At 36.9% G+C, this 12,123-nt stretch overlaps 1 protein-coding gene across 4 annotated transcripts in view; it reads left to right on the forward strand.

The window, feature by feature from the left end:
- The window catches only part of LOC107822421 (DExH-box ATP-dependent RNA helicase DExH7, chloroplastic), a 33,735-nt gene that overhangs the window by 7,490 nt on the left and 14,122 nt on the right, over positions 1-12,123 (forward strand). For all 4 annotated transcript variants that reach the window (XR_012693486.1, XR_012693485.1, XR_012693487.1 and 1 more), the window contains exons 8-21: positions 632-743; positions 1,359-1,541; positions 2,121-2,200; positions 3,018-3,140; positions 3,566-3,652; positions 6,082-6,182; positions 6,856-6,913; positions 7,092-7,157; positions 8,552-8,634; positions 8,747-8,930; positions 9,271-9,417; positions 9,509-9,610; positions 9,715-9,867; positions 11,193-11,297. Coding sequence is in view for 1 of the 4 variants with exons in the window: in XM_075217512.1 (XP_075073613.1) it covers positions 632-743; positions 1,359-1,541; positions 2,121-2,200; positions 3,018-3,140; positions 3,566-3,652; positions 6,082-6,182; positions 6,856-6,913; positions 7,092-7,157; positions 8,552-8,634; positions 8,747-8,930; positions 9,271-9,417; positions 9,509-9,610; positions 9,715-9,867; positions 11,193-11,297 (1,584 nt within the window). In the remaining 3 variants the exon portion in view is untranslated. The remainder of the gene's footprint in view (positions 1-631; positions 744-1,358; positions 1,542-2,120; positions 2,201-3,017; positions 3,141-3,565; positions 3,653-6,081; positions 6,183-6,855; positions 6,914-7,091; positions 7,158-8,551; positions 8,635-8,746; positions 8,931-9,270; positions 9,418-9,508; positions 9,611-9,714; positions 9,868-11,192; positions 11,298-12,123) is intronic.

Below are 12,123 nucleotides of genomic sequence, written 5' to 3' on the forward strand. Positions count from 1 at the left end.
TAACGTTGGCAGTCCTTAATATGTAGAAGCGCTCGCTTCTGTCGCTACTGTCACTTTTACGCTTCTCGCTTTTTTTGCAGAAGCACTTGCTTTATTCAACCTGCTACGCTTCACATCACAGAAGCTGCTGAGGTCTTGCTTCGCTTCGCTTCGCGCTTTAAGTGCTGAAGCGAGCTCTTTTCACAACAGTGGGTATTGCTTCCCGCAAGTCAGTCTAGTCATCTATACCTGTTTGGAGAATCATTTGTGCACCTAAAATATCTAAAATTAACACTCCGTAATTGAAATAATGGTCGTTTCGTCCCCTCAAAAGCCTTATGATTTCTTCCTTTGTTTGAGGGTCACACCCATGCTCTATTTTCTCCACTCTGCTTCTATCACATCTCTTAAGCCATTTCACCAATCTGATTAAGAAAAGCCCTTATCACAAAATTCATGATGTAGGTTTCTGAAAGCAGACATCGTGTCAATTAACTAAGCAATTGTCTTGGTTAAGCATATAAAATAACTTGGTAGTTGCAGAGATTTGTTGTAAAAGTACTTGTCAACTTTTTTGTTAATTTGCTATGTTTTGTTTTGAAATGTGAATCTGAACATGATTCTCTTCTTTTATGAACTCTGATTTGCTCAGGATGCACAAAACAGAGTTGCAGCCTATGCTCTCCATCGCTTGTTTCCAGATCTCCCAGTTCACATGCCAATTACTGAGCCATATGCATCACTTATTTTGCAGTGGGAGGAAGGTGATTTTCTTACTTCACGTGCAGTCACATGTTTAATAATGATATTATATTAAGCATTTTGGTGCCTCAATTTTATATTTCACCCTGATCAAACTGTGAACTCTTGTAGCCATAGAGCCCAAGATTGTTTATCTTATCTTTTTACTGCAAACCTTGCATGATAAACATTGCTCTTTTTTGATTGGTGAAACTTTCATAGAGGTAATACACCCAATAAACTTGGTCCATAGGCAAAACTAATGCTACAACTTCTTTCCAAACAAGAACAAAGATAAAAGGAGTTTATTAAAACAAATCCCATGAAAAAAGAATAATCCCTCCAAAATCTATTTCAACCCTTAAAAACGGTTTCGCTGAGCAGTGCTAACTTATCACGTTCTCTATCAGCATTTTTCAAACATGTAGTCAGCACTAAAGGTGCAGGCATCAATGTTCATATTTTAGCTTGTTGCTCATCTTCTTTCTCTTCTGTTAGTTTTTCTTTCCGCCGATCTCTCAGTGTTTGCACGCTCTCATTCACAACCTGCAGAGCCCGATTCTGTAACAGTTGCATTCTCAAGGTCTGATCTGATATTTCCTCCTCTTTCATGTGCATGGTGGTGTTTTTGGGGACAGGTGATTCCGTGATAGATATAGTGGATGATCAAGTGGAACGAAGGGCCTATTTCGTGGATTCATTACTAGATACCAGCGGTTCTGAAAACATAACTCATTGTGATGTCTCCAATAATGCTAGTGATGAAAAGTTTTTAGAGCCTCACGCCACTGAAGATAAAACAGCAATTGCTGATTTTACAGGTGAATTATGCTTATGGATTTCTTTTCTGGTTTGCATCAGGAAATAACTTCAAGATGTGACCTATTTGCTTGAACAGTGCAAAATTTTTGATAACTCTTATGCAGCTAGGCACTGCTAGTTTTTGAACATCTTTTTTGCTTTGATTTATTGATTTTGTGTCAACCATGGATCTAGATCAAGTAAGGCTGAACATTTTTTCTTTTGCGTTCGCTTTGCTGTTCATTAGCTGGCAATAATAGATTTATTCTGATGTCTATTGCAGTTCAATTTGTGCCCTTTTAAGTAGATTGATTTTCATTATTTCCTTCTTTTGGGGAAGATATAACTCATTGGCAAGAAAAGCCAAATAAGCAAACTAATTGTCTCGTGTTGGGGAAAATGAAAGTACCTCAAATAGATAATGCTTTCTGTTTGGGTATAGGTTCAGCATTGCCCTTAGGGACGGTAAAGGGTGAATTTGACCGTAACAGAATCTTGTATACCAGTTAGTTCTTGTTGGTTTGGAGGCATTTGGGAGTTCACTGCTCTTTCAGAATGTAAAAGGTGGTTTTGCTGATAACCTCTTTGTTTTTCTGCAGACAGAAACCCAAGTAAAGAAGCAGAAAGTTTCTCTCTGAAAAAGGAGCAAGAGGGTAGAAAGAAGTTAAAGAAGTACCAGGTTAGAGTCTTCCTAGGTCTATACTATTAAAATTATGTTGTCATTCGTCTCGGGCTGCTTGTTACACTTTTAAATAGCTATATAGACATCACAAATGAATAACTCAGATTTAAATGATGGAAGAACTTGAAAGATGACAATGAATAAAAGGTAGAAAAGATCCTGAAGACAGAAGAAAAAGAACTAGAGGGCTCTAGCGGTTGCAGTTGGAGCTCCATTTTACTTGCACTGAGGGCTGTAAATATATCTAGTCTTTCATTTTCCTTTTTTGGGTTGGGGGGTGGGGGTGAGGGAATTTGGAGTTTGTTGCAAGTTAGGGTTAATATATGATTCTTTACATTTTTTAGTTTTAACACAGTTGCTTACAACAACAATCCAATGTAGTCCCACAAATTGGGGGGTGGGAAGGGTAGTGTGTACGCAGCCTTACCCCTACCTTTTGAAGGTAGAGAGACTGTCTAACACAATTGATTTTTTTTTTGCTTTGTTATAGAGCTTGTCTGCAGCTTGCTAAACCTGGGTTGGTTTCTCACTTTTTCATGTTATTTCGTTATTTGGGTAGAGCTTTTATGACTAACAATTGACCGGGGGCAGTTGTTCGCTGGGATTCTGAGGTTTCAGGTTATCCGCATTCACTGAAATGGTGGTCCAAGTGTATCCAGCCTTATATCATGCACTTCTGTAGGAGTCATTACATAGTGGCTTTCCTTATTTCCCTCTTTTCTCTTCATAAGTTTTGAAATATTTTACCATTGATGTCGTTTACCTTCTTGTCTGCTTTAATTTGTGAAGATATTTTATTGTGTCTTTCGTGCAGGAAATGTTGAAATCACGGGCTGCCCTTCCTATTGCTGACTTAAAAGGCAAGATTCTGCATTCACTGGAGGAGAATGATGTTTTGGTCATTTGTGGGGAAACAGGTTGCGGGAAAACAACTCAGGTGTTGAATTCATAAATTTTGCCTTTATATTTTCCAAATTACTTCAATACTGCGTTGCGCTGCAGCTTTCACTTGTTTCGGTGCTACTAATTATGTGCTTTGGTCATTTTTTTTCCCACTCGTCGGACAACTTTCTTTCCCTATTTTTAAGCAATGATCCTAGTTTGACATGTTTTGTCAAATTAGCGGAATAGCAAATCAGTGCTTTTAATTCTCAGATAATGAGCTAATAATAAAATTTAAAAACTCAGATAGTGAGCTGCGGAGACAGTTGCTAGAGAAATAAGTCAGCAGAAATACTATTCCAAATAAAGCTAATTGACCTAAGAAGTCAACTAAGATGATTTTTATGTGCAATGGAGGGTATCCTGTAAATTTTCATTCGTTTCTGGAAACACTGAAATTTTACATTTTGATTTCTGTAGGTCCCTCAATTTATACTGGATGACATGATTGAATCAGGATGTGGGGGACATTGTAACATTATATGCACACAACCAAGGAGAATCGCGGTCAGTGCTATCCTTCAGTAATCATATATATGCTTGCACTGGCTGAAACAGTGGCTCTGGAAGTAACTTTTTTTTAACTTTCTGCTTATTTGACTCAAAATAAAATGTAATTTTCCTACGCGCCTGTTCTGCTGACATTCTCAACTTCTATGATAACACTTGTCACTTTGTATATCTTTCACGGAGATGCCAATACTACTTTGTATATCTTTCACGGAGATGCCAATACTTTTGCAGCTTTTAGCTGGTTGTGAGAGTGAAAACTGGACTCAGAGGAAGTGACTATTTATGCTTTTGCAGTTTTTCGCTGATTGTGAGAGTGAAAAATGAATTCTAAGTTTTTGTTATGGTGGGACTTCAAAAAAGGAAGAATAAAAAAAAACTTCTATTGAAATTGGTGGACAACAACATGGCTCCTTATTCTCATAATTAAAAAATGTGGCCCCTTATGTAGAATTCTTGAGTGTCATGAAATAAGGTAACTTTCATAATTATGGGATAATCAATATGAATAAACGACAATTATATTCTTCATGATTTTCTTGACTTTTAGCATAATTATTAAGAATATTCCTCATAATAAACTATTCTATGATACTTAACACACTCCCTAAAACTCAAAGTGGTGAAACAACTTGAGTTTGTTTATTTCTAAACAAGTAATACTTAAAAGCCAGCGAGATAATAAGCAGTCACTCGAATAGTGTCCTGATAATTGTGAAGAATCACTAAAAAGAAGAGCTGGATTCTTTTTTTGGAGAATTGCTAACTTGCACATTGAAAGAAATTGCTCTTTGCAACACACCGGAAACAAATTTATTCTCAGTTACTGAAAGGAGATATGGTGATGCAAATCTTCTTGACATCATTGACATAGCTTGAATTGTCGATCGAAGAGTAAGTGGAAAAGTTGCTGGCACAGTGATAAGAGAATTGTTGAACTCCCAGAAGAATAATCAGATAGTGGGCAGAATAGGAAAGCTGTCGTCACAACGGCTTTTGGAAAGAATCATGGTGGCCATCGACAATTGCTAGATGCCAAATTGTGAAGGAAGGTCTTTCTCCCTGCTCAGTCTAGTTCTCTTCAAAGGGTGGAGTTTAGAGCACTATCAGCAATCTTTGGGGTGAATACAGCCAGTTTGTACAGTTGAAACTGCGGAATGGTAATAATACTCAATTGTGGTCTGATGTATGGCTTGGAATGAAAGCTTAAGAGCAAAATTTCTAGTTTTATACAGTTGTTCCACAAATCAAAATGGGAGAGTAGCGAGATTTTTATTCAAGCAATGGTTGGCAGCTGATCTGCAAGAGGGGTCTCAATGATTGGGAAGTAAACGAATTTGCTCAGTTGATGCAATAACTGGACACTGTCAGTTTGGAGGATAACAGGAGAGATTCATTGATCTGAGCAGCAAGCAATGATGGAAATTTCACATTCAGCAGATGTTTTAGTCTGTTACAGAAACAACAAGGGTTATATGAATCAGAATGGCCATGAAGAGCAATATGGAAGACAAAAGCACCTGTTAAAGTTGCTTGTTTTGGATTGGTTGCAGCAAAGGAAACTTGCCTAACTCAGGAGTACCTGCAAAAGAGAGGAATACTGTAAGTAATAGATGTTATATGTGTTGGGAGCTCTTCCGAAATATGTCAAGTGGGCAATGCCCCCCAGAGTAAAGAGCTTGTTGGAGACATGGCAACTCCAAAGAACGGCAAATAGTCAACAATCAATATGGAGAACAATCCCTCTATGTGTTTTATGGAAAATATGGCTGGAAAGAAACAGGGTCTCTTTTGAAGGGAAAAGGCAACATATATCCAGGATTCAGAATAGATGCTTATTAAATTTGAATCTCTGGTGTAAAAGAAGTACTAGGGAAAATATGGAGCAATACATGGATTTTTTAGAGGATATAGGAGATGTGTAGTTGCCATGTTAACGGTAGATGCTGGTCTTTTGTAACTACTACCATCTTGGTAGTTGGTACCTTTTATTAATAAAATCTTACCTTGTTGAAAAAAGGATTAATGTTGTAGTTAGTTGAATTGTCGGTACAGAATATTAGTTGGACTTCGTGAAGCACTCCAATTTAGAAGAAGTCTATCACATCAAGGACAATGCTAGTTTGAGCTCTTGTATATTGGATCTCCTGCCACATACACAAGAAATCGATCATATTAGAAGCACACATGCATGGAGCTCAGAAATTAGGGTAGATAATTTTTTCTTCTTTTTATTTTTTTTGGGGTGGGGTAGATACTTGTCAACCACTACTTGAGATTTTCTCTATTGGTTTCGGTAAGATTGGATTCTCTTCCTCTTCATTTTTATTTGTCATTGGGCAATGCTTTCATCTTGCTCTTTACACCTACATATCTGGTTTTCTCTCACTTAACAAGATCGCTGATTATCATTTTCTCTTTGCTAGGCTATTTCAGTGGCTGAAAGAGTTGCTGATGAGCGTTGTGAATCTTCACCAGGTTCGAGTGACTCCTTGGTTGGTTACCAAGTTCGCCTCGATAGTGCAAGGTATTGCTTCCCAAAGTCTTCATTTTAAATGGATACAAAAGCACTTTTTCCCAACAAAAAAAAGGATACAGAATCATGAAATTGGATGTCATGTTGACTCAAAATTTGCTCATGTTTGGAAATTGATTTATATTACTTGTTTAGGTAGATGAAGCTACCATTGCTTAATAACATCAGTCATTTATCTCTAGGTGGCTGCATGTATGGATTATGCATTATCATTTCACTTGGTTTGTGCATGATCATCTCAGTCGATCACATTAAATATGTTTTAATCTGGTCTACCACGCATGGCTCGTGGGAGGAGTAGGAATATAAATAAGACATTGCTGATTGGATCGAGAAATAGAAGGATTTAGGTCTCGAATTTTAGGATACTCGGGTTCACATGGATAGCCAATTTTGTGCATAAATGCTCTGCTACTTTTCCTGCTGACCGTAGCTTTCCTTAAGCATTCCAAGCCTGTTTTTGCTGAACTTTTTATGGGTCTGGTTGTCATCATATATAGACACAGGAATCTCCCATCAGTGGTCTACCCAGAATAAGTATCCTTTTATACTCATGCTTTAAAAACTATTATTATCATTAATACTGAAGTATCATAATGATTCTGTTATTCTCTTGTGATTATTATGTCAAAACATCATCTATTAATTCTTCATTCTCTTTTAGGAATGAGAGAACAAAGCTCCTCTTTTGTACAACTGGCATTCTTTTGAGAATGTTTTCAGTAAGTCGCCTACTAATTATTGCATGCTTACTGACTGCAAGTTCTGTGTTTTGAATTTGTTCGTCGTAATAACATGCTTTGCCCACTTTACTTTTTTAAATATATAAATAAATTAGCAGAATGTTAAAATATTAACCAATAACTTTTGCTGCTATATATTAAATGTATTATTTTACAGGGAAATAAAAACTTGGCTGGTGTTAGTCATATCATTGTTGATGAAGTCCATGAGAGGTCACTTCTGGTGAGTTTTTTGTGCACTGGATGACATTGTTGATGAATTGTGGTGACCAACTATATTTTATTGTTAGTTAATTGCCACTACTGGCTTATAATATAGATCAGGCTATCAAAAAATTGACCTCATGAATATGAAAGCATGTTGTTTAAATCTTTTCTTATGCTGATTCCAATGACATTAGGTACCTACTAATGGTAGCCGACTAGATATAGACCATTGTTATCCGGTTGGTTATACATGTTGAAAGTTTGAGGAAAGAGGAGAAGATAAACCAGGGAAATGCATGACGTAGTGTCTAAACTAGTATTCATTGTGATAATTGGTTACGTCCATACTAATTCATTCTCCTTTTTGTTTTCTGATAAGGTAGATAATATTATTATGATGGGAAAATATCTCGTATACATATACCAAAAGGTAGGGAACCTACAAAAGAATATGCTCTCCCAAAAAGATACCCAATATTTTTAATACAAATCGAAACCTCATAGGTGCATCGAAAGAGATGAAAAATGAGAGGAATAAAAGAGACGAGAAATGAGAGGCTATTCTCTCTTTAGAAGTTCTCGTATTCCTTTCTTTTCATAAGACCCACATGAGTGCTAGTGGCAATATCCGACGTCCTTTGTCTTCTCTTCTTCTTCTAAAGGTCTAATTGGATGGTGCCTCCTTCACTGGGCTCAATCATCCTCCATTGTATCTCGATCCATCTCAGGATCTCTCACCACAGGCGAGTTGCATCCTGACAATGCAAGAGGAGATGTTCAAGTCTTTTCTTGTTTTTTTCTTTTTTGCATATATAACGCACAGCGACATATGTAATTTTCTTTCTTGCTGCCAACCGACTAAAAATGCATGCCTTTCTTGGCGCCCCGTGAATCCAAATAGACAAGTGCAGGAACCCTGACTCCATACTGGCTAAGAGCTTGTGGTAATATGATTTTAAGCCATAAAAAATGGTTCTTGTATGTATAGATGACTGGGTGGCTTTTGTAGTGAAACATATTTTGATCTTGGTCTCACTACGTTTTGGTATACTTCTTGTATATGGGGATTTCCCCAACATTAATAAAAATATTTACCTTGTAAAAACAGCATATTAAGAATTATTAATTTGACAAATTTGGAAGAAGTACACAAGGGTATGCAAACTGTAAAGAAGAAATTAAATGACTTCATCGTTGGGCGTTAGGAGAATTTAGAATAAAGGAGCGTTTGCTCGCTGCATATTCACTGGATGACTAGGACCATCAAACTGAGGAGGGAAAGAGCACTTTTTGCTGTGGTCTACATTATATACTAGCAATCTCAGATTCATCCTCTTTTTTTGTTGTATATTAATGGATAAATAAATTTGGAAACCAGTTGGAAGAAACACTAATCTCTTTGCACAACAGGGTGATTTTCTGCTCATTGTCTTGAAGAGTCTCATCCAGAAGCAATCTGCCCTTGGTACTGCAAAACTGAAAGTTATACTCATGTATGGTTTGGTTTCATTTATAAATATCTCGTACCCATTCTCTTGTTCTGTGTCCTTTTTCATATTTATGACTGTTCATGGTGGAATTTATTCTTTATTTTACATTATTTAGGTCTGCAACAGTAGATTCACATTTGTTTTCTCATTACTTCGGTCACTGCCCTGTAATTACTGCTCAAGGCCGAACACATCCTGTTTCAACATATTTTCTCGAGGATATTTATGAGAGTACCAACTACCGCCTTGCATCCGATTCTCCTGCTTCTTTGAGCTATGGTACATCTACTAGGGAAAAGGTATTTCAGTTTACCTGCCTTAATTGACATTTTAGATGGACTGAAATTTGAAATTTTCTTTCTTTGCCAAATAATGCTCTCATTGGCAATTTCTGGCTTCTGCTTTGGAACTGTTTTGAGGTCATCTCTTATACCAATCTATACTTTTAGCTTCTAACTAATCTCTGATCAAAATCCATTATTAGTAGCGAATGGATCAAAATAAACCATCATGAGTGTTGCTCTGGTACTGACTTACAGTTGAAGTAGATCTTATTGTTATTGACTTGAAGTTCAATGTGTTAGCTTTTTGTTTATGTAGCTTGAGAGCTTCTTATATCTTCCAATTGGATGGCTGCAGAATGCTCCTATTGGCAATCACAGGGGGAAGAAGAACCTTGTCCTATCTGGATGGGGTGATGAATCGCTGCTCTCTGAAGAATATATTAATCCCTATTATGATCCCAGTAATTATCAAAACTACAGCGAACAAACTCAAAAAAATTTGGTAATTTTTTCTTAAAAGTTTCTGTTCATTGATGCAAATTAAAATCCTAAAACACTTTACTGAAAGAATACCGTTATGAACCATTTGTCAGAGGAAATTGAATGAAGAAATTATTGATTATGATCTTCTCGAAGACCTGGTATGCTACATTGATGAAACATACCCGGAGGGTGCTATACTGGTTTTCTTACCGGTAAGTCCATCAATTAACACTTAAATTAGGTTTTGATTTTCTCTTTCAGAGTTTTATGTCTGCATAAAAAGGAAGTTTGACTTGTGAAATATATTCTGCTGCAGGGGGTAGGAGAAATACATACCTTACTTGATAGACTGTCGGTCTCCTTCCAGTTTAGTGGACAGTCTTCTGAATGGATTCTTCCTTTGCATTCTTCTGTAGCATCCGAGGATCAGAAAAAAGTGTTTATGAGACCTCCGGAAAACATCCGTAAGGTAATGTTTTCTATTTAAGCTTAGGTTCTTTTGTTGTAGACATTTATGCTATCTAATTCCACTGTATGCATCTTATCTTCTTCAGTTGGGGTTCTTTTCCCTCTGCGCTTTTCTGTTCTCTTTCGCGTGTTGGTTATACGGTGTCTTTCTTGTGTTATTAATCTGCATCATTGTCTGAACACAATTAAATCAACTAATACTGGAAGATGGTAAATTGCTGTTTCCCTGTCTGTAGTGCAGTAATTCATTTTGATGATTTATTTCTAATGATTTGCCCTTAGAAAATGCTTGAATGGAACAGATACTTGGGCTTGCAAATTACCTTCTACCAGAACTAGCAATTGGATCTCCTTTTGCTATTACACATACCAAGTAGAAGGGATATGAAGTCTTATAGACTTTTAGCTGAGAAGAAACTTCCCTTCTTTGCATATCCTCTCATTGACCACACAATGCTCTAATTGCTCTTGCAATCTGGCACCCTACCCTAGATCTTGTACTGATTGTTAATACCCGAGAATTACATTTTGATTAAAACCTATGTGATGAAGCCAACAAGCTTACTGTCTTCATCCTAGCTTTCCCATGCTCTTACTGCTATGTCATTATTCAAGTACTTGCTGCTCCGCTCCTACAGAGGCCTCATCCAACAACTTCTACTTTTCAGCTTTCGTTGGCGACTACCTTTCAATTTGAATCAAAACCCTTGTCTACTGACATAATTCACGTTTGATTTCAAATGATATGATTGGCACATTTATCCATCTGGTTGTGTGACTGGTACATGATATAATAGAGTTCAATTACTCCGTTTCACACCCCTAATTATTAAGTAGTGCCAGTATGACATCCTTTTATTGTTACTGGTACTATCTTCATAGAGAGCCGAGAAAGGGCAACCTTTCTTGATGTCGTTTATAATGAAGAACCGTGTCAGGAAGGGTTCAAAATGGTGTGCAAGGTCTCTTAAAAATTGAAAGTTAGAACTTCAGTTTGAATCTTGAAGCTGCTTGGGTGAGTTTCTTCTCAAGAGTGATTCAGCAAGAACACATTTACAACCATGTGGTGCATGATATGAAGAATGGAAAGGTCCAAGATGGAACGAGCTATGTTTATTTTGTCTTATTGCAGATAATGCTGAACATCATTCTACCTGTCTAGATATGCATGCTCATCATTTACTCCATGAGTTCTTGTTGGACCATACTTCCTTCAATTGATAGTTGTACGGAAAGGACCTCTTCTTTGTCATCGCCATTTTGTTTATTCTTAAATGATTAATTTGCTTATTGTTCTGTATTTGACTTGGGAATTACCTCTTTCAGGTTATAATAGCCACAAATATTGCAGAGACTAGCATAACCATAGATGATGTAGTTTATGTGGTAGACTGTGGAAAGCACAAAGAAAATCGCTATAATCCAAAGAAGGTAGGTTTTCTGCTCTCTTTCGTAGCTAATGCCAAGGCTGATTATTTCAGAAGATTGTTGTCTCAACATACGGCAGCTTATTTGCATGTTTGCTGTTCTGTACTACAATAATTAATATAAGGGCCCTCCATGTGGCTTCATGCTTCTACATGAATTATATCTAACATTTGAAATATTTTATTTCATCAACCTTTTTAGACTTTTCAAGTTCTGGCCCCGCAATACAAGTGTTACGACAACTCCATCTAGATAATGGCTGGTGCCTAGCGGTACTGCTATAAAAAATGTTTGCATGTATCTATGGAGGCATTTTCGATCATAAGTTTTCTGTCATTTTTAGATTTTGGTGTGTGAATTTGAAATTGGCTGCAAGACTTGTTCAGCATTGCGATTTGGATAGAGAAATATTTTTCTATAGATGGTTATGAGCCTATGACTAGGTCCAGAAGTATCAGCAGAAGAAAAGCTTCAACTCACACATATATTGTCATCTCTGTTAGGTAAATAAAAGCTCATTAGATGTATTTCTGTGGCAAACTGGTTTAGCTGATGAAGTGGTTTCGACAACATCAAAACCAGAGAGAGGACAAAATTATATTTTTGCTTGGTGATGAGGTTAAGGCAATGATGACTTGCATATCATCTGGTTTTCTAAATTGGGTTTTTTAATCTTTAAATAAAGTGAAAGGCCTTAGTTCTTTACTCCTTTAGCATGCGATAAGGATACCAGCCTGTTAGGCTTTTCTAGATCCAGTCATGAGCTTTTATTGCTGAATTTCTAAATGACATGATTTACTTGTCGGGACCTCTGCTTTTGCGTGTTTCG

Source organism: Nicotiana tabacum, chromosome 7 (assembly GCF_000715075.1).
Source record: "Nicotiana tabacum cultivar K326 chromosome 7, ASM71507v2, whole genome shotgun sequence".
In the NCBI taxonomy this organism is placed as follows: Eukaryota; Viridiplantae; Streptophyta; class Magnoliopsida; order Solanales; family Solanaceae; genus Nicotiana; species Nicotiana tabacum.